Source organism: Drosophila biarmipes, unplaced genomic scaffold, assembly GCF_025231255.1.
Source record: "Drosophila biarmipes strain raj3 unplaced genomic scaffold, RU_DBia_V1.1 ptg000017l, whole genome shotgun sequence".
Classification (NCBI taxonomy): Eukaryota; Metazoa; Arthropoda; class Insecta; order Diptera; family Drosophilidae; genus Drosophila; species Drosophila biarmipes.
The window spans coordinates 5,437,733-5,460,000 of NW_026114535.1; the positions used below are offsets into that span (position 1 = coordinate 5,437,733).

The following is a 22,268-nucleotide window of genomic DNA, read 5'->3' on the forward strand; positions in this document are numbered from 1 at the left end:
AGCTGCACTGAAAAGATCAGCTTGATGAGTCATCAGCTGCGTTGCAAAGCTTAGCTTGACGTTTCGTCAGCTGCGTTGAAAAGCTTAGCTTGACGTTTGGCCAGCTGCACCGCGCACAAGCGCAGCCAACTTAAGCTGAGAAGGCGAGCAAAGACGCGCATTTGCAATTGTGTGAAAATATTTGTGCATAAGTCCCAATTAGGTTATTTTCTTGGATTTGAGTCTGGTGAGCGTTGGATTCTTTTTAAATTGTCAATTTCGCAAGCCGTTTTCGTTGCTGAGCGCCGTCTTTGTCGGCGCACTAACTGTCAGCGGAGTGGCACCGAGCGCCGTCTTTGTCGCCGCACTAGCTGCCAGAGGAGCGGCACCGAGCGCCTTCTTTGCAGCTCACTAGCGGCCGGCAGAGCGCCACTTAGTGCCATCTTTGGCGGCTCACTAGCGGCCAGCGAAGCGCCAGTGAGCGCCATCTTTGCCGCCGCACTTGCGGCCAGCGGAGCGCCAGTGAGCGCCGTTATTGCGGCCAGCGGAGCGCCAGTGAGCGCCGCACTTGCGGCCAGCGGAGCGCCATCTTTGCCGCCGCACTTTGGACCTGCGCATCTGTGGCCAGCATCTGAATCTTTAAACCTCAACTTTAGTCGTCAACCTCAGCGACTAGTTCGGAAATTCCAAATGTTGTGTGTGTGAAAAGCGATGCGAGCATACCATTAAAATTATTCCGAAGAACAAAAGTTTATAAGTGATGCGAGCATACATTTAAAACAATTTTAAAGTAAATTAAAGTACAGAAGTTTAAAAGCGATGCGATACATTGTTCGAAAGAAAAAAATAGTTAAAAAGAAAAAATTAGAAAGGCAAAAGTAGAGCGTGACTCTGTCGCACAAATTTAAATAGAAATATATTATAAAAATTTAGGATTGCCGAACTTCAAAATTACATAAAAAACATGATGAAAAAATTAAAACAAAGAAAAAAGTAAAAGAAAATTGTTGCTATAGTTAAATGTAAAAAATGAAACCAACATAAAAAGAAAAAATGTCATTTAAAATGATTTAACAATTCAAAACTTATTTGTTCACAAAATATTTAAAATTCGAATTAAAATTAAAGCTCTACTATATGGTATAATAAATTAAAAAGCAAAGCGCTAGAAAATTATACCAATACAAATGTACCAGCACAAATTAGATAGTTGATCAAAAAAATAAAAATGTAGAGCAAGGAAAATTTTAGGAAATTTAAACAATTGTTGAAAGTGTTGCGTACAAATTAAAAGAAAGTTAAAAGTTATAAACCAAGACAGCTAAAAGCTTTTCAGGCTAAATGCCTAACCAAGAAATAGAGAATTAAATCAAATCAAAGCAATAAATAATGGAAGTCGGTGCAAGTTTAAATCAAATCAGAATTACATACAATGTTATTTTTCCTTATGCCTCGCGATTGTGCAAGGTTTCAGTACTTCGAATCAAGTCGTACAACTTACAAGACCGACTGTTTTGAACAGTAAGCGAAAAGTGCTAACAATCCGCGTCTCTTCGGGGACAACTTTGAGTGCATCTACAGCGCTGGAAAGCCGAGCTTTAAGTTATGCGTCAGCTGCACTGAAAAGCTCTGCTTGATGAGTCATCAGCTGCGTTGCAAAGCTTAGCTTGACGTTTCGTCAGCTGCGTTGAAAAGCTTAGCTTGACGTTTGGTCAGCTGCACCGCGCACAAGCGCAGCCAACTTAAGCTGAGGCGCTTCCGGTCAAATCACTTGTTTTGTGACCGCCCGTGAGCAAAGACGCGCATTTGCAATTGTGTGAAAATATTTGTGCATGAGTCCCAATTAGGTTATTTTCTTGGATTTGAAAAGCGATGCGAGTATACCATTAAAATAATGCCGAAGAACAAAAGTTTAAAAGTGATGCGAGCATACATTTAAAACAATTTTAAAGTAAATTAAAGTACAGAAGTTTAAAAGCGATGCGATACATTGTTTGAAGGAAAAAAATATTTAAAAAGAGAAAAATTAGAAAGGCAAAAGTAGAGCGCGACTCTGTCGCAGAAATTTAAATAGAAATATATTATTAAAATTTAGGATTGCCGAACTTCAAAATTACATTAAAAAAAATGATGAAAAAATTAAAACAAAGAAAAAAGTAAAAGAAAATTGTTGCTATAGTTAAATATAAAAAAATGAAACCAACATAAAAAGAAAAAATGTCATTTAAAATGATTTAACAATTCAAAACTGATTTGTTCACAAAATATTTAAAATTCGAATTAAAATTAAAGCTCTACTATATGGTATAATAATTTAAAAGCAAAGCGCTAGAAAATTATACCAATACAAATGTACCAACACAATTAGATAGTTGATCAAAAAAATAAAAACGTAGAGCAAGGAAAATCTTAGGAAATTTAAACAATTGTTGAAAGTGTTGCGTACAAATTAAAAGAAAGTTAAAAGTTATAAAACAAGACAGCTAAAAGCTTTTCAGGCTAAATGCCTAACCAAGAAATAGATAATTAAATCAAGTCGAAGCAATAAATAATGGAAGTCGGTGCAAGTTTAAATCAAATCAGAATAACATACAATATTTTTTTTCCTTATGACTCGCGATTGTGCAAGGTTTCAGTACTTCGCCGGAGATCGATCGCCGCCGCCGGAGTTCCGTCTGTAAGTTTTTTATTGAAAACCCATACATTTTATTGACATGATGCGTGCCTAATGGCACATACACGCAACATAAATAGTTAAAAGAAACGCATGAGAAATAAATTAAAATTATTAAATCGAATGATAAAAACTAAAAGAAAAAAAAAACGATTATTATAGGAATACAAATCATGCAGCAAGCAAAACTAATTGAAATATGAAGCACTGGGAAAAATTACTTATACATATTTAAAAGAAAAAATTATTATAATATTACAACTTATAATATTTACAACTAATTATTGATAATTTTGTACTATTTTCTTGTTTATAATAAATTATTATTGTTCAACATTTATTGCTAATTAAATTTTATTAATTATGAAGTAATTTGGTCTTTATTAGCCGAGACGAGCCGTTGACAATACTGTCGTAGGGTTAAAAGGGATGACCAGAGCTATGCTCTCATGCAGTGATCATAGGCTGGGAGGGGACACTCATCACATAAGCGCTGTGATGACCTACCTCGCTCCCTCTCTCTCCCTCTCGTTTTTTTTTCTCTCTCTCTTTTCTCTCTCTCCTTTCTCTCCCTCTTTCTCTCCCTCTTTCTCTTCTTTTCTCTCACTCTCTCTTTTGGATTTTTGGATTTTTCTTCTCTTTTCGGCTAGTCTTCTAGCAATAATTTTTTTGTCGCAGCACGCTCAATTCTGATCTTTAATTAATTATAATGAGCAGCGAAGAAAAGTGCTATTGGTATAGGCAAGACCACCACCCCAAAGCCGACAAGCTAGAACCGGACTCTAAAGCGTGCCCCGCACATACCATTAGCTCTGTCGCCTTGAGCTTCCTTCCGTCGCACGTTACAGTTATAATTAATTATTATTAATTAAGAAAAGGTGGCGCCCAACATGGGGCCCTTAGTGAGTACAGTAATCACTTATTAAGACTCTCGGATAAGTTCAAAGTTCGTACTCTATTAACACTTTATTTTCTTTCATTCGTTTTCTTTTCAAGAAAATTCGACTTTATCTCAAAAATCTTTATGGATTACAAAGAAGGAATATACAATCAGTTCCTTTTTGGCTAAAAAGAAAAAGTTGGGTTCGAATTTTTCCTTTCAATATTTGCGAATAATGGGGTATTTATTTACATGAGGAAATACAAAATTATTTAACTACGGTTGATTATTTTGTCCCATTTAAATTATTTTTATTCTTGGTGAAACAGCACAAATTTTGATGTCCTTTATGTCAGTCGGATGGAAAATGTAGACATTTAGACAATGTTACAACCACGATTGACTGAAGAATATCCAAAAATGAAATTCTTCTTCTTTAGAATTTAGGCTTCTCTGATTTGCTGGAATACAACAAAAGTATTGAAGATTGCTTTGTTGGCCGTTAATCAGGCCTAAAATAAGTCCAACCAGAACGTATCCTCCTTTTGATGGAAAATGCATTCTGACACACTATTATTATTTCTTTTTCTTCAGAATTTCGGTAGTAAATGAAATTACCCTATGATATGTGCGATGTCAGGCTTTGTTCTCGGCTAAAAATGTTTATAATATTTCTGATTATATTTGATTTTTAAATTTTTTTTGTTTGACTTAGAAACAGAACGATTTTTGAGTTGTGTTTTTATTTGGTCATTCATTTAATTTTCTTTTCTTTATTTATTCATATTTATCTTTTTTAAACAGTTTTTGCATTATTTGTAAGGTTTGGGGTCGTACATTTTTTGAATTCAGTTTTTGTTCAAAAGTATTCATTTTTTAATGGCTTTTTACTTGTACTTTGGTCAACTCAAGTTGTACATCTGCAAGACCGACTGTTTTAAACAGTATGCTAAAAATGCTAACGATTCGCGGGTCTTCGGGGACAACATTGAGTGCATCTACTGCGCTGGAAAGCCGTGCTTTAAGTTATGCGTCAGCTGCACTGAAAAGCTCAGCTTGATGAGTCATCAGCTGCGTTGCAAAGCTTAGCTTGACGTTTCGTCAGCTGCGTTGAAAAGCTTAGCTTGACGTTTGGCCAGCTGCACCGCGCACAAGCGCAGCCAACTTAAGCTGAGGCGCTTCCGGTCAAATCACTTTTTTTGTGACCGCCCGCGAGCAAGGACGCGCATTTGCAATTGTGTGAAAATATTTGTGCATAAGTCCCAATTAGGTTATTTTCTTGGATTTGAGTCTGGTGAGCGTTGGATTCTTTTTAAATTGTCAATTTCGTTGCTTTCTTGGCCTTGTGGTTTGGCTCTTTTTGAGCGCGACAGTGCCTTCAAGCGACACTGAGCGCCGTCTTTGTCGGCGCACTAACTGTTAGCGGAGTGGCACCGAGCGCCGTCTTTGTCGCCGCACTAGCTGCCAGAGGAGCGGCACCGAGCGCCTTCTTTGCAGCTCACTAGCGGCCGGCAGAGCGCCACTTAGTGCCATCTTTGGCGAAGCGCTAGTGAGCGCCATCTTTGCCGCCGCACTTGCGGCCAGCGGAGCGCCAGTGAGCGCCGTCATTGCGGCCAGCGGACTTTGCCGCCGCACTTTGGACCTGCGCATCTGTGGCCAGCATCTGAATCTTTAAACCTCAACTTTAGTCGTCAACCTCAGCGACTAGTTCGGAAATTCCAAATCTTGTGTGTGTGAAAAGCGATGCGAGCATACCATTAAAATAATTCCGAAGAACAAAAGTTTAAAAGTGATGCGAGCATACATTTAAAACAATTTTAAAGTAAATTAAAGTACAGAAGTTTAAAAGCGATGCGATACATTGTTTGAAGGAAAAAAATAGTTAAAAAGAGAAAAATTAGAAAGGCAAAAGTAGAGCGCGACTCTGTCGCACAAATTTAAATAGAAATATATTATTAAAATTTAGGATTGCCGAACTTCGAAATTACATTAAAAAAAATGATGCAAAAATTAAAACAAAGAAAAAAGTAATTTATATATTTAATTTATTTATTGCTTTATTTTACAATTATTTTTGGAGTTGTTATATTAGGTGTGATCGCTATCACTGTTCAGTCCTCCATAGTTGGCCGGTTTCTTTCGATTATTGATATTTCCTCTCCAATCGCCCTTCGCCATTACTACTTGAATTCGCCGCGTACCTCGTCAGCGGATACATCATTAGCGGGCAGCACCTGGCAGGTGCGTTCCTTCTCTTGCAGACTGACGTAGATGCGACTCAGCGGAAACCATGTCACCACCACTGTCTTCCCCATGGGCTGCGCAATTCCTTCGACGCTAGACCCAGGTCTAGCAGTGCAATGCCGGGGAAGCAGCTGGTGCAAAAGCGAATGAATAAACTGCTAGCTGAGCCGCTAGCAGCAAGGTTCGATGCGTTTTGGGTCCCTGGTCAGTGTTTATCTGCCTTTCCTCGGCAGACTGCTGATTCGCATTTCCTATCAGTCCCAACCGAGTTATTGTTTTAGTGTTATTCTTAACGTGTTCCTTGTATATGGTTACCTCGTAATGCCTTGTAGTGTCCTTGGGGATTCCTTGATTTGTTGATCCTTGGAGTTTTCCTTGGAGTTTCGTAGTTCGTAGAACCCTGGGAGAAGCCTTTGATTGAGTTATCCTTGGGCTCTTTCCTACGTATCCTTTGAGCATTCTTGGAGTTATCCTTGGGCTTTTCCCTCAGTATCCTTTGAACATCCTAGGGCGCTCGGTAATCTTGGTTCTCTGTCTTGAGTAATGAACGCAGGTGTGTAGCCTGTAGATTCCGGACCACTTGTATTTACTCCCAGCATGATCTCAGGGTATTTCTCGTCTCTGTTTCTCTGATCGTGCCCCGCGAACTGTTGCTTGGCTTCCATCTTGGCCAGGAAGCTCTTGAAGACTCTGCTTTACTGTACATCGTTGTCCGTTATGAATACCTTCGGGACCCCATACCTCACGATGATGCGTTCCCTGAACGCTTTCTTTAGGGACTCAGCCGCCGCACTTCGTAGTGGCACCAACACAGTCCACTTGGAGAACCGGTCTATCAGCAACAGCAACATTTGCTTGCCGTGCTTTGAACGCGGTAGGGGCCCGACGAAGTCTACACATACTGTATCCCATTGTTCCTCTGGCACCTGCGTCATCATTTTCCCAGCCGCCTGCATCTGATTTGGCTTGAATCTCATGCATGCCTGGCCAGTAGTACCGGGCTGCTAAACGTGCTATTGTCTTTTTTCAGCACTGTTTCCCGTACAACTTTCGGTGCACACAGCTTCCACGTCGCTACCTGAATCCAGCTGCATGCTGCAGGCTTCCGATGCCTCCTTGATCCCTCGAATCGTTTCTGATTGTGGCTGTCTCGACAATGCGTCTGCCACCACGTTGACTTGTCCGTGTAGTAGTGCAACGCCTCAGACTCGCTAGGGGTCAGCTGTGAGGGCTTAGGGAAGCGTCACCATTTTCAGACTGAGAGAACAGAATGACGCGCTTTCCAGGACCACTCCTTTTGACACTCGGCCTGTCCCTGGCTCTGTCCCGGATGGTCTCACTGGGGTTTCTGCTCTTCGCGCGGAAAGTCAAAACAGTCCACGAAGCTTCACTTCTCTTCTTCGCCTAGTGTAAACAAACGTTCCACCCTAGCCTCAGCCTTTCGCTTTCTGTCCGTGCCGTACCTGCGGGGCTTGATCTGTCTTGGGTGGCTGTCGCGATGTGATGTCTTGCTTGCTGATGACGGTGTCCTGCGAACTGCTCATGGATGCGTGGCTGGACGTAGCGTGTCTTCTGGTACTCGGGTTCTCGGGCATACGCCGATCCGGGACTTCACAAGTCGGATCCGTAGGCTCTCCTGGAAACTTCCACTCGAGACAGTACTGATCAACCAAAGTAGTGCTTGGGCCGAGGTACACTGGGCTTAGATAGGCTTAACCCCGAGCTCACGGCCCCACGCAATCCAGCGCTCTGCGGCTTTATATTGGGCCTCCGGGAACCGTTATTTCCCTTTTGCGCACAGTCCGCCGAATCTCTCCACTCCGGGTCCAAAGTCCATGGCTCCTGTTTGACCCACTTGTCCTTCATGCGCTGATTCCAACCGCTGGTTCCGCTCCGCTGCTGATATGTGGCACCTTCTCCCTTGGTCCAAGGTTCACGGCAGAGTCCAAAGTTTTTAACATGCCTCACAAGTAAGGTTCTTTTTTTAATGTTGCAGATGTGCAGTTTTTTAAGAACTATTGTGGCCATGTTACATACAGCGGACAAATTTACTTCTGATTCAAGCATAATTTCCACCAGGTTACAAACGGCTGGCGTCCTCCCAACCCTTATGCTCAGATCTTGACGTTCATTTTCAAATATCGAACAGACAAAAAATACGTGCTCTGCGTCTTCATTATCCGACTCGCAGAGTGGGCAGTGCGGATAACGTTCATGCTTAAACCTATTCAGGTAGTATTTAAAGCATCCACGTCCTGTCAGCAGTTGCGTTAAGTAAAAGTCCACATGTCCATGCTTCCTTCCCAGCCATCTCTGCAGTTCTGGGATAAGCTTATGCGTCCATCGTCCTTTGCTGCTATTTGCCCACCTCTTCTGCCACTTTGCAATGGTAAGTTGTCTGCACCTTTTTCGTAGGGATTCGACAGTTTCGACCCCTGTGCTACCTGCGCGGATACCCGCTGACTCCACTGCTAGCAGGTCCATCGGTATTACTCCTAAAATAACTAGTGCCGCGTCATGGGATACCATGCGGAACGCACAGCAAATCCTCAGGGCACACAGTCTCTGTACGGAATCACCCTCCTGCAAAAAACTCCCATTTTTTGTAGCTCGGGCCCATATGGGAGCAGCGTACATCAGCGTCGATGTGACTACGCTAACCAGTAATCTACGTCCTGGTTGCCTCGGTCCACGAGTGTTCGCCATAATTCGCAAAATTTCGGCCACGGTTCGGCCTGCCTTGCCACTAGCGTATGCTAGATGCTCTTTGAAAGAAAGCCGGTGGTCGATCATGACCCCCAAGTATTTTAGGCTTGGGCGAGATTTTATGGTGGCTTCTCCAATTTTAATAGTGGCCGTTTCCACTTTCTGCCAGCTACTTATCAGGACTGCTTCGGTCTTACGAGCTGCCAAGGCGAGGCCCTTAGAGTCGAGCCATGCGCTTGCTCGTTTCCCAGCTTCACTGGCTTCCCAACTACTATGGCTACGTCATCCGCGAAACCAATGAGTCGTGCCCCTTCGGGCATCGTGATCCTAAGGATCTCGTCGTACATGACATTCCACAACAAAGGGACTAGGACTGATCCTTGGGGGACTCCCCCGGTGACCTTGTGAGTCGATTGCCCGGATTCAGTTTCGCACAGGAGAAGGCGGCCTTCGAAGTAGCTCGCTATTACTTGCTGTATGTACACTGGGACATTAAGTTTTCTTAATGCATTTAGTGTGTGGTGCCAGCTAGCGGAGTTTGCGTTTTCAACATCCAATGTTGCCGCTATGCAATACTGCTTAGTGCCGTACAACCACCTTTTTCCCTCAATGGCTTTATCTGCGATCTCACACAGTTTACCAATGGCATCGATTGTGGATAGTCCCTTTCGAAAACCATACTGCATCTCAGGCCGTTGGTTCCGACAAGGGCACTTTCTAGCCGGGAGTGGATAATCCTTTCAAGAATTTTGCCCACCGTATCCAGCATACAGAGTGGCCTATACGAGGAAGGCTCCTCCGCTGCCTTGTCCCCCTTTGGTATGAGTACCAACCGCTGAGTTTTCCAGCGACTAGGGAACACACCTTCTGTTAGGCATGCATTGTACATGTCAACATACTGTTTGGTGTTTGCTTTTATGGCTATTTTTAATACTTTATTCGGGATTCCATCAGGTCCCGGTGCCTTATCGTCCTTTATTGTCTTAATAACCTCAAGGATTTTCTCAGGACTTGTGAGCTTAATGCTTCTCGTGTCTACGATCTGTGCTATACGCGCCATACCCTCTTGCTCAGGGAATAGTGTTTCTACTACCCTTTTTAGGACGACTGGGCATGTCGGCGACGGTCTACTAAATGCCCAAAGCCGTTTTGTGACGAGTTTATATGCGATGCCCCAAAGGTTGGAGTCTATTTCTTCGCTTATATTATAAAAACACCTGCGTTCGCTTTCTTTCATTAGTTTTTCCAGGGCTCGTCTTTTTTCCCTGTAGTATATCTGAAGTGCCCTAAATTTGAGTCTTCCCCTTGCTCGTTGGTATGCGCGTCTTGCTCTATGGCATTCTTTCCTGGCTTTCGCAATGGATTCTTTCCACCAGTATGCCGGTCTTCTCCTTGATGGGAGTTTCCCTTTCCTTTGCATAGATGCATCACAGGCTACCTTGGTGTAATCTGCGATGGGGTTTGCCCTTTCGTCTGCTGATCCGTTTGTAGAGAGGTCCTCGAATAACATCTGCACCATCTCCACGTCTACTTTGTACCCTACCAAGGTCTTTGGAACGCGGGGTGGGCCATCTGTGGACTTATGATCACTACCCATATAGGCGTCACTAACCTCCCAGATGGAGCCCGAAGCCAGTCCAGCGCTCACAAATGTAAGGTCAATGATGGAACTTGTTCCAGCTCTAGAGAAAGTCGGTTTTGTTCCAGAGTTCAGCAGTAATAGCTCAGGTGCGGCGAAGCTCTCCAGTAGCGCCCTTCCCAGGCGTTGAAGTCCCCGGCAATTACGGCAGGCGATTTTCCCAGACGTCTTCTGCAATCTCTTCGAGCACATTTATTGCCTGGGGGAGACTAAGGCTTGGCGGCAGGTAGCAGCTATAGAAAGCTATACCATTCACATGGGCCCTGGCGAAGCAATTTCCGCTGTTTTCCTGCTAATCTGGCGCCTTGGGTTTCCGCAGCTCCATATTGCCGATGTTTTGCTACTATTTGCTAGCCATTCACCGGAGTTTTTATTTCTATATTGCTCGCTTATGAGTGCCATGTCTACGTTTTGCTCGATGACATTTTGCTCCAGCAACGATTGGGCAACCTCGCAGTGGTTTAGGTTGATCTGAAGAATCTTCATTAGCCCCTCAGCCCTTGCAAAGCCCTCTTGAAGTACGGACATTTTCCACTCATTGTTGGGTGGTCACAGTCCTTCTCCTTTTTGCGCTTGCAGAGCATACAGCAGGCCTTTGCTTTGCAGCCTCTGGCTTGGTGCTCCTTCGCGCCGCAGTTGTAGCAGCATTTAGAGCAGTCCTCCTGGGATCTGCAGTTCCCTGCTATATGGTTGAATTCCATATACTTAAAACACATTTTGGGTGCGTCTTTGAGCGGATTCTACACCAGGTCCATCCCAACCTGAGTTTTCCCTTTTCCATGAGACGCCTCCCTATGTCGGGCATATCTCTTAGTGTGGCGGTTTGCCGCCCGTAGTCCTACCACTGCAGATTCTGGCAGTTCCACTAAAACTGTGACCTCACCGCACATATGACATCCGTTTAGCCCGTGGTCTCGACGATGTCCTGCACCTCGATCATCGTTGTCTCAGTCAGCGCTCTGACGTCAACATTGCCGCCCAGGACCGCTTTCATTTTGCTGTGAAGCTCTGCGGTTTTTGGGTCAGAGACCTTGTTTAGGAGGATTAGCAGTTCCCCCTTTACTGGTGCTCTCGGTCGCAGCATGTTTGCCCCTATTTCCCCCTTGGCTAGCTTCGCTTGTCGGCGCCTCATGCATCGCCTTTTTTGCTGGCATGGCTAGCGTTTTCCCAGTTTCATGTCCCCTGGGTCGCTTGCTATTGCCGCTCGCGAGCACTTCTGCGCAGGTTTTTTTAGCGGTCACCTTAGCTCTTTCCTGTTCTTCGAGTATGCCTTGCACAGCAGAAATTCTCTCTGACAGTTGGTCAATTTCATCGACTATGTCCCGCATAGGGTTTGTGATGGAGCGCTTTCCGTCCATTAGCTTCTTCATCTCCCTGGCCTTCGATCCAAGGTCAGTAAGCTGTTTCAGGACATCCCCTTGCTCTTCATCAGCAGCTTTTGGGCTGCCTTTCTCTACTTTTGGGGGGGTGCAAGACTGCTTGCCAATGCTCTCCGCCCTTTTTTCTGGCGATCTCGCCATCACGTTGCTTTTTTTGAATGGGTCAGCTCCCATGTTGGCCCAGTCGGGTCCGCATTAGACGGCGCCGCCAGTTCTTTGCTTGCCGGCGTACCACCGCCCACCACCAGTCCAAATCCTAGGCTAGCTCCAGGGGGTTGTGACCCCGGTCCCCTACCCACCATATCCCCGCCTTGGGAATTCACCGGTACTGCACTAAAATCTGGGCCTTTACACGCAGTGACCTGTTTCTCTTCGATCGGACTTTGCTCAATTATTTAATAAAAAGGAATAAATCTTAGTGATAAGGTTTAAAAGTTTTTTATTTATAATTTTCCAGCATAGAAATACCTCCCAAGGTGTTCCTACGTGCTACGGCACGCACTTATGTGCTTGGCCTGCACCCTGTCCGAAGCTTGCGGCTATAACACCCGCAGCCCCTTTCGCACACTTCGATCAGCTGGTCGCGCAAGCGCTTTTCACCACTGATTTAGTGTTTACGAACAAAATTTTGCAACAGCTAAACAAACAACGAGTGGAAATAAGGAAGAGGAAAAAGAAAAAGATGCCTCTCCTCCCTCGCCTACGACCGGCCCCTGCCTGGCCGCCAAACCTGTTGGCGATAAATTCCCGGGTTGTTCGTAGATGTCGTCCACGATCTCCTGGCCACCAGCTGACGTCAAGGTATGTGTCCAGATGCTCCAGGCCGGATAACCGACTGTTCCTTCGGGTTTTTGCTGAAAACTTGGCAAAATAGACGGAGCGATTTAAAAACGCGACCGCACTCTCTGCTTTCACAACTCTCTCTTCCGGGGTGCGAGGGATACGGGAGATCCGAAGTGTAAATTGTATACAAAACCGGGCCGAGGGCGCTCCCATGTGGGACACCAACTCCAATTTGACGTAGTCCAGAAAAGAAAACAAAGAAAGAAAACAAAACAAATGTCAACTGCAAGTATTTTATTGTCCAGTAATGACACAAGGCGCGTCCAGGTTTTCTTAGGCAATAGTGGCATTAGCTTGTAGAAAATCCCTTCAAACCAAACCACAACAAAAGCCTTTCTGACATTAAAAAAAACAGCGAAGCAGTATTTATAATCTTTTAAATCATGGTAAAGCGTCATTAAAGGTGTAAATATCCAAGAGCCATTAAGTTCGATCCGTTCAAAAATCTTGGAAAACGTGAACAGAAGACTTATTGACCTGTAGGACTCGGACGAGCACGGGTCTTAATACCTTTTGGACACCATTGTAACTAGAACACCAATTCAAGGGAATGGTAAATGGCGAAGGTTCTGGCTTAACAAAACATTAAACTATTATGCCTCAAACTTAAAGTGTTAAGAGTTAACAGTTTTATGTTAGCACAACGGCTGTAAAGTCAGCTGTTGTCTCCGATAGCAAGTCAGCACGTCATGCTTGCATAGTTTTTGCTGTACAAAACAAAACAAAAAACGCACCAACTTGTGCACTTGTATTTGACAGTATTAAACTTAATTTTTTAATGTTACTTATTGGTCAAATTGAGAGTGTTTATACTAACATTCGTTAATTTTATAAATACATCTGAAGCTGGATTTAGAGAAAAAAATTAAATTTTCTATTATATTGAAGCAGGTGGTTCTACCATAGAGCCCTTAATAGCAGGCTGGGTTAGCGGACGCAACAAATTTTAAAACGAATTGATGCCATTAAAGGAAACCGCAAAGTAAACCAAGCATTCAGACTCGGGAGTGGTATAACAGCAGTTTGATTCTGAGGCCTTTGACTTTCTGAAGTGCTGTAAGACTTACGTTCGTAACTTTTAGTTAGGCATGAAACCGCTGAAACTACAATTTAGATAGTCCTGTCATGGTTGCCAACACCCAGCACCGTTTTTCGATTTGTTAAATGACTGACATTTAAAACACCTCAAACGGCCCTTCCTTTGAATGTGCGTTTTTATTATAAGAACTTGATGTCTATTACTCGAATGTTATTTACGTCTTTTTTTTTTAGCTGGCTCTAATTCAACATAGAATATGTCTCGTTTGGCCTTACCTTTTTCACCAGGAAAGATGTATATTTTTTATTTGTTTTTCTATTTTCACTGCTTCTTTTGAAAAAAGTCCAGCCAATGATTTATCGAAGTTTGTTAATAAACCAACCTCAATTTGTGTATGAAATAATTTCATTGTTTTAAATGATAAGCCGTGCGTATGTACAATACGATCATGTATTTTTACTGCTAAATTTAAATGTGTACTACATAACCTATTACAATTTACGGTGATTGCCCTTATTGTTTTTCTTAGAATGACGCCTGATCATTAAAATAACTACGAATTTTAGATTTTATTTGGTAATTATTAACCACGGAAAGAAAACGCACACTTGGAACTGTTGCTAATATAATTGCCATTTCTGTTATATTTCAACATGTCGGTATCGGACTATACCTTAAAAGCAAATAAAGAAATTGACTCAAGGTTAAGCTGTTGCGGGTGTACAATTGAGAACAGTTGCTTCGCTAAATACCTCCATCTTCATTTTACTTTTAGGTGACTAACAGGTAGAGTTTGCTATTATTTTTGTAGGATTGATGTTATATTTAAGTTCACATCAAAAATAATATTAACCATCAAATAAAAATAAGTTTGAACATTGATTGCACAATTAACTGCACTTAAATAATCTCAATAAAGTGCGTCGAAAAAAATAGCGCAAAGAAAGGTCAGACAAGAGAAAAAGTAAGCATGCACAGCCAAAGCAGTGCAATGCCCCTTCATAGAGTGCAAGTTGCGCATATTTGCATCTTTCCGGTTAGCTATTTAATCAATCTTTAAAGTAATATAAATTAAAATTTAAAAATTTTATTAAAAGACAATTATAAAATGATTAAGGTGTAAACTATTTTACGAGATTCTCAGTAAAAGATTGCTAGTTGTGCCACAATAGGCATATATGGGGATATGAAAAGGACGTTAAATTCGGCAAGCCGAAGTTTTTATTCGCTTACAGTTACAAGAAGTAATCAACTTTAGTAACACAATGTAAAATTTTAAGGATTGTTGCTGACTTCAGTTATATAAAAAAAATAATTTTTCAATATTTTTTTCAGATAATTTTTTACACATCTATACACATTTTTATTAAATTGAATTAGAAGCATAGAAGGTTATAGTAAAACAACACCAAATATATAATTTTTTTTATATATTCAGACTAATTTTCCGATCGCTTCTATGGCAGCTATAAGGTATAGTCGTCCGTGTTTTATTGAAAACCAATTAAAAATGGTATTTCCAAGAGTAGAAGGTTATATGTTAAAAACACCGAAGATATAATTTTTACATATTATTTTACCACTAATTTTCTGATCGTTCCCATGGCAGCTATATTATATAGTCTTCCGATTTTATTAAAATTTAATTCGAAATTCAGATCTAATTAAAAATGTTATTTCCAAGCCTAGAAGGTTTTGTGTTAAAAAACACCGAGGATATATATTTTTTATAAATTTTTTCCTTGAAAGTTCCTATAGGAGCTATAAGATATAGTTGCAATAGGAGGAAGGCTTTTGGAAGAGTTTTAGCCCGATTGCTTTAAAACTGAGAGACTAGTTTGCGTACAAACGGACGGACAGACGGACATGGCTAGATCGACTCGTCTAGTGATGCTGATCAAGAATATATACACTTTATGGGGTCGGAAACATCTCCTTCACTCCGTTGCAAACTTCTGCCTGAAATCATTACATCCTCTGCAAGGGTATAAAAATTGGATAATGCGGACTTAATTCACCATATGTGAATGTGGTTGTTATATAAGAAAACGATAAGCGATAAATTATATTATATCTTTTACAATATTTTCACTTTTATAAAGTTTACACCAAAATGTATGTGTTAGTATGAGTGTGAATTAATGAATATGTATTAATGGTCTTAATTTACGAACCCCAGGTAAAAGCGTTACAAGTGCTGCAAAGAATCTGCAGTGAATAATTTCTTAGTCCACTCATCTCCCGATGGTAGTTAACTTTTTCAGCCGTTGTTGTAATTTTCCCTTGTTTTTCTAGGGTCCTTCTGCTTTCAGCTCTTCAAAATCACAGGAACACTAAATTGAACTTTTTAAAATTTCCACGAACCATTCATAGTGTTCCACGATAATTCAATCCTCTTTCCCATCATCTACAAGTTCCGCACTATATATATATATACACAAAACCGATGTTTGCCCACATATTGAATTATGTGATCTATGTCATTAGACTTATTTAAACATACTCTCAAAACATGACGACATTATTAAAAATAATGTTGACGTCAAAGTTTAAACTAAATTATTTCACTTTCTCTGAACTTGCTTGCCGCTCTTTTTTTTTGACGCCCTCTGCAAGGGTATACAAAATTGTTTGCTTTAGCAACTCCTTTAACTCCTTTAATAACGATTACTTTGCCAAAATGTGATTAAGGCTTGCTTTGGAAATTTTAATTATATTACATATGTAAAAAAAAGTTTATTGTAAAATTGAGAAATAATCAATATTTTTCTTCGATTTTAGCTCCCACAACTAGTTAATAGTTTTTCTGAAAATGGTTTTTTGCCTCTTCAGATGGCTTTATCAGCAATAAGTTACAAAATCGCGCAGACTCTGGTAAAAAACGGAATGGCAAATATAAATGCTGTTGATATAGAGGTAAAATACAATATCAGTTATTTTTTTATTTTACTAATTTTTTAAATATTCTTTTAACAGGGATTACCACTCCTAATTGCTGCTTTAAAAAATAATGACGTTTTTTCAGCACATTTTCTTTTGGATCAAAATTGCCTTGTAGACCTTTCATCTAAGTAGTTACATTTTTAAAATAATTAACCAAAATTATTAATTTTTATAATTAATTTTTTAGAACATCATCGGATACTGCATTACACGTTATTTGTAACTATAAGGAATTTAAAATTAGTTCTAACAATGTCGCAGATATATTAAATATTGGGATAAAGATTTTAGAAAGAAATACTAACGTAAACATAAAAAACCTTAAAGGAGAAACGCCTTTGCATATAGCAATTATCAGACAAAATTTACAAATGGTGGATCTTTTGCTTAAAGTGCCTAATATTGATATTAACTTGCGCACTTTTGACGAAAAGAATGCTTTGGAGCTTTGTCTATCATTGGATGATCAAGAGTTTAAGACGGCGTCAATGCTAATTAATATAGGTGCACAACCAAATGCCATAAAGACAAAAACGGGTGACAGCCTACTACAGGTTTTTGCAATGGACAGATATCGTGGGGAGAGGGCCGCAATTTTTTTTGGCAGATTATACCAATCTGGATCATTTTAATTTACGTGGGCTAACAGCATTACATATTGCATCTTTGAATAACTTGGCAAACCTAGTATAAAAGTTGGTTGTTAATGATGCTTCGTGCAATTTACAATCCATTGACGCCGGTTTAAAGTCAGCTTTGCATATTGCAGTGGAAGCTAAAGCTGTTGAAGCCTTGGACGCTTTTGTTCAGTTAAAAAACATTCTGAGCTATGTTATTGATTTCAATTCTAAAGATATAAATGGAGACTCCCCGCTAAGCTTGGCTTTCAATAAAACTAGCCTGGTTCCAATTCTTATAAGAGGCGGTTCAGATGTTAACGCGAAGAATAAAAATAATTTGACACTGTTGCACCAATCAATAAAGAATAGAGATAGTGACACATGCTTATTTTTACTAGAGCAGGGAGCAGACTTTACTGCTGTTACAGGTACAATAACTTAAGAATCCTTTATTTAATTATATTAATTTTATACCATTATAGATGATCAGGATTCTGTTTTGGACTTATCCATCAAATACGATCTTCCTAGAGTTGAAGATGCTCTTTGCACAAGAGGAGTCGCACTAGCATCTGAGAAAAGTGGAGTCTCACCATTATGGACTGCTTTAGAATTGGGATTTGAAGATGTGGCTAATATACTTGTTCAACACGGTGTTGATACTGACAGTTGGGATAAAGGACCAGAGGAATGCCAACAAACGCTTTTACATCGTGCTATAGACGAAAGCAAAGAATCAATAGCTATATTTCTAATTCAAAACCAATGCGATTTAGATTCTTCACGTCAGCTAGGTCCCATTGGGGAGGGTGGCCATGAAGACCAGCAAAAGGCATCACCGTTGCACTTATGTTGTCAATGTGGCTTGACCAAAGTCCTTCAGACTTTAATTGATCATGGTGCTAATGTTAACGTTGTACTCTCTAAAAACAAATCACCACTCCATATAGCTACTGAAAACCAACATTAAGAGATTATATTGATTCTTCTTTGTCACCCTGTTATAGACTTAAAGCTACGTGATATGTCTGGAAACACGCCGTTTGCAGCCGCTTTTAGTTAGATTCCCCACAGCAACAGAGCAAATGGACTCGCTGGCAATTATGAAAGGCGATTTGGAAAGTGTTTTGTTTTTGCTAGCTATTCAGGTAGATGTCAACTCGCGGGTACATGACGTCAATCAGTCTACGCCCTTACATCTGGCGGCAGCATCTCATAATGAAATGATTACCAGAAATCTTATTTTAGCCGTAGCCCGTATGAATGTGCGGGATGCCGTCCAAAAACTGTCTCTTCATATTGCCATTGAACGCGGGAATCTACCTGCGGTTTCTGCTTTGATTCAAAACAATGCCGACTTTGACGCAACGGATGCTGACGGCAATAATGCTTTACACATTGCAGTACGATATAGCCAGTTGTTTATTGTACGTGAATTATTAACTGAATCTAGAGTGAATGCAGAAGCAACAAATTTAAAAGGTCGAAATCCTATGCACGAATTTTGTCGGATTGTGGAGGATAATACGGCAGCACTTATTTGTGAGTTATTTCTTGAGTGTATGCCAAAATATCCAATTAACTTGCCCGATATGGACGGTAATACTCCTTTTTTGCTTTCATTTATGAGAGGGCAATCCCCTCTTTGTAAAATACTGGTCAAGGCAGGGGCTTGCCTTGGCACTGAAAACAGAGAAGGAATGAATATTTTTAATTTCAAGCTAGCCACGGATCAATTACTTCACAAATTGTTGGACCTTTTACCACAGGAATCACCGTGGGCAGAATGTGACTTATGCCAGGAGTGTACCACTAGGTTTACTCTTACGATGAGAAAACACCATTGGTAAGAACGGAATCTTTGTAAATTATAAGTATTTTCTTATTTTAATTCCCTCGTTGATACTTAAGCCGACATTGCGGACGCGTGCTTTTCTCCAAATGTTCCAGTAACGATGTACCTATTATAAAATTCGGAATTAACAAACCTGTTCGAGTTTGTGCTGTTTGCTTCAATGTCCTGCAATGCGGAAACGGATTAGTTTCATAGTTTACCTATAAAAAATGTATCATTTATGTATATATATATAAATATAAAGTCTTTAAAAATTATTACGACAAAAAATTATTAAATGAATAAAAACTGCAAATTTACACGATTGTTAAATTTGTGTGTTTTATTTGACTATGGACGGCAGTCTTACATTTTGCATTTATAAAGAATGCCAAAACTAGTAAAAATGTTGGTTGTTAATGATGCTTCGTGCAATTTGCAACCCATTGATGACGGCTTTAAAACAGCTTTGCATATTGCAGTGGAAGCTAACGCTGTTGAAGCCTTGGAAGCTTTTGTTCAGTTAAAACACAACTGTTACAGATACAAACATTTAAGAATCCCTTATTTGATAATAATAATTTCATACGATTGTAGATGATCAGGATTCTGTATTGGATTTATCGATCGAATACGATCTTCCCAGAGTTGTAGATGCTCTTTTCACAAGAGGAATCGCACTAATATCTGAGAGAAGTGGAGTCTCACCATTTAGAATTGGGATTTGAAGAAGTAGCCATAAAAGCTACGTTTATTTTAAGATTTAATGTTTCTTTAATAGCTTTGGATAACCTAGCTCCTAGCATGGTTCCTCAAAGCTCTAGTCTAGGAATTGACAATAACTTCAAGGTAGTCTCTATTTGGCTGTTGCAGTCGAGGCCAAGGTATGCGCATGTTGCATATGCGTATTGTGAGAAATCTCAAAATATATATATGTAATTGGATATTACAAAATTTTAAGTGAAATGTGTTTGTCTCATCAATACCTATCGACTGACCTTAAAAAAAGTGTGCCATGCCCACTCTAAAGCACACAAACGGATTAAACTCTTAAATCTGTCTGGCGCCCACATAACATCTACTGAAATAGCCGGTTGGTGGCGCCGTAAAATTTAGCTTTGCTGCTCCATTTTCCTTTTGCTCCCCTTAGACGAATAAAGGGTATTTGATAGTCGAGGCACTCGACTATACGTTTTTTCTTGACTTATTTATGTTGCTACCCAATGCCCTCCAAATTTGAAACTGATCGTCTGAAATGTAGTCGTCCCAATGGACGTCATGGTATCTTGACCAATCCAAATCTTTTGATGTGCATTTCGGTTTTAGACATGTCCCTTATTGAAAGGGACCTATTAGTGTGACTGGAATGACTTTTAGTAATACTTTGTTACATCCAAATTTGTTGTTGCAGTTGGTATCGGAAATTTTCTTGTTTTGGTCGGGATTACCAAAATGATGATCACACGACTTACAATAGTTGCAATAGTATTTCGATTTTTCAACTGTCTTGACTTGATTTGAGACTATTAGTGTTGTTTCTTTTGATTTATTCTGACTGAACCCGGGCAATGTCGCTGATTTTATGGTTGGACCTAACCATTCGTGAAATACATGTCGTCAGACTTAATTTTTTAAAAATATTTTATAAATGAAACAGCAAATTATTGCGAATATTGATCCATATCATTGAAAGACAGTAAAGTTTGAATGAGATTAGTATCATATGTGATAAAAAGTGTTGAGTCTGTCATATCCTCTTTGATTGCAGGAAAGGCTCGAATTTTATCTATCATTTTCAATTATATCATCAACATTTTCTGGCACTAATAGAAAATACTGTACACGCTGTTTGCCTCGCCTTGTCAATTTTCTTCGCAAGCGATTGATATTTTTGTAGACGATAAATTTACGTACTTGAGAAGAGTTCTCAACTCCAGTTTAATTGTTTGCCTCGCCATAAAGCCAATGATCACATTTGAATTGATGTCATCTGGCTAACTCACGTGACCAGCTCTTGCTGCTTTTGTAAATGCTCCATTTGAAGCTGAAGTTTTTGGGCTTCGCCGGATCGTTGATATTGGGTAATGCTGCTTATGGATTCACCGTTGCCTTTGACATATACAGTAGATTGCCGCAGAGGTTCCTGGTAGCGGTGTGTCCTCTATTTCCCTGGACGTATTGTCGTGATATGTTTGGGTTTGCGATTGTCCAGTTTCAAGTATCGCAGTTGCATACACTAGTCGTCGTCAATAAAATTGCGAAAAGTCTTCTGTGCTCACAAGTTTTGGCTAATGAAATGCGCTCTAGTTTCGCGTAATCCATGTGCCGTTAAGGAGGCAAAGAAAGACCATTTGTTGGGGTAGTTACCTGGTAAAGGCTATACCGATTTTGGGTTATGCGGCTGGAAAGACTGAGTTCTAGCTAACACAAACCACAGTCGTTGTAGTCGTCGAATGCATTGGTTGAATTTAAACACCGTTTATTTTTAGATCTTTCAGATCTTTCTGTTTACTGTTGTTCTTTAAAACTTTTTTCACCTTTCAATCGGTGGTATGTACGAGATTTTTATAACATTTTAGTATTTTCTTTCTTAAAGTAAAAAGTTCGTTAACAATTCAAATCTATTGTACTAAATCAACAGGATGCTTTGTGCTGTTCTTTTTCTCTTCATATACTTACCAACGTGCATATATACCAGTAAATACTTCGATGAGTACAGGTTACCGATCAGAGCATCTTGATTGCACTTAGCCCGAGTTTTGTGAATTCGAGTTGGGTTTCAAGTTGTCTCTCTGCCTGAGAGTGACGGCTCACAGTTGCAAATCAGTTTGTATTCAATAATTGTAGAGGTATAAAATCTATTAAAATAAAAACAAATGTTTAAATCAGAAGATAAAAATTATTTTGACCAATAGAAACTATGGCAACACTAGATAACTGTGCTTTCTTCTTGAGAATTTCAGCGGTTTGCTAACTTTCAAATATTTCGTCGTCAGCAAAGTTCAAGTGTAAATGATGTCAATAATCGTTTATTATGCATTATTTATTTATTGTTGGATATTGGATAAATCCTGGCTAAAATAAATCAACTTAAATCTATTATCAGAAATCTATTAAATGCCTTAGCGAATTTTTCTTGACCCCAATTAAATCTTATGGTTGAATGCAGGGAATTAAATATTTTCAGAGCAGGGTCATTGCGTGTATAGTTTGTACTGACGGTCCATGAAGGGAACTAAGATACGAAGATTCCTGGCAGGAACATAAAAAGTTAGTGCATTCCAGCAAGCAAGGACAATCAATATTTCCTTCCAGCAAATCTTTCAGAAAGAGAAGGCCACTTGCATCTTAAAGGATTGCCGTATAATTAATCCTTTAAGATACAAGTATGCAGCTGGGAACACTGACTATCGTAGGGTGGCGCCGTTGCGATAAAATGCAAGAATTGTAATGCAAACTTAAACAACTTTTTCTGCAACCTCTCAATT

At 40.2% G+C, this 22,268-nt stretch overlaps 2 protein-coding genes across 2 annotated transcripts; one reads left to right on the forward strand and one right to left on the reverse strand.

Moving 5' to 3' along the window:
• Positions 1-308: 308 nt before the first annotated feature.
• Positions 309-5,141, reverse strand: LOC127012060 (uncharacterized). The gene is made up of 2 exons (XM_050890242.1): positions 5,036-5,141; positions 309-589 (listed from the first exon to the last, which is right to left on the reverse strand). Exons 1-2 carry the CDS (start codon positions 5,139-5,141, stop codon positions 309-311), a joined length of 387 nt encoding a protein of 128 aa, XP_050746199.1.
• A 2,139-nt stretch (positions 5,142-7,280) lies between these two features.
• LOC122818956 (rabankyrin-5-like) lies at positions 7,281-19,021 on the forward strand. The gene is made up of 4 exons (XM_044094639.2): positions 7,281-7,337; positions 17,023-17,374; positions 17,429-18,792; positions 18,858-19,021. Exons 1-3 carry the CDS (start codon positions 7,281-7,283, stop codon positions 17,914-17,916), a joined length of 897 nt encoding a protein of 298 aa, XP_043950574.2. The 3' UTR covers positions 17,917-18,792; positions 18,858-19,021.
• The last annotated feature ends 3,247 nt before the right edge of the window (positions 19,022-22,268 follow it).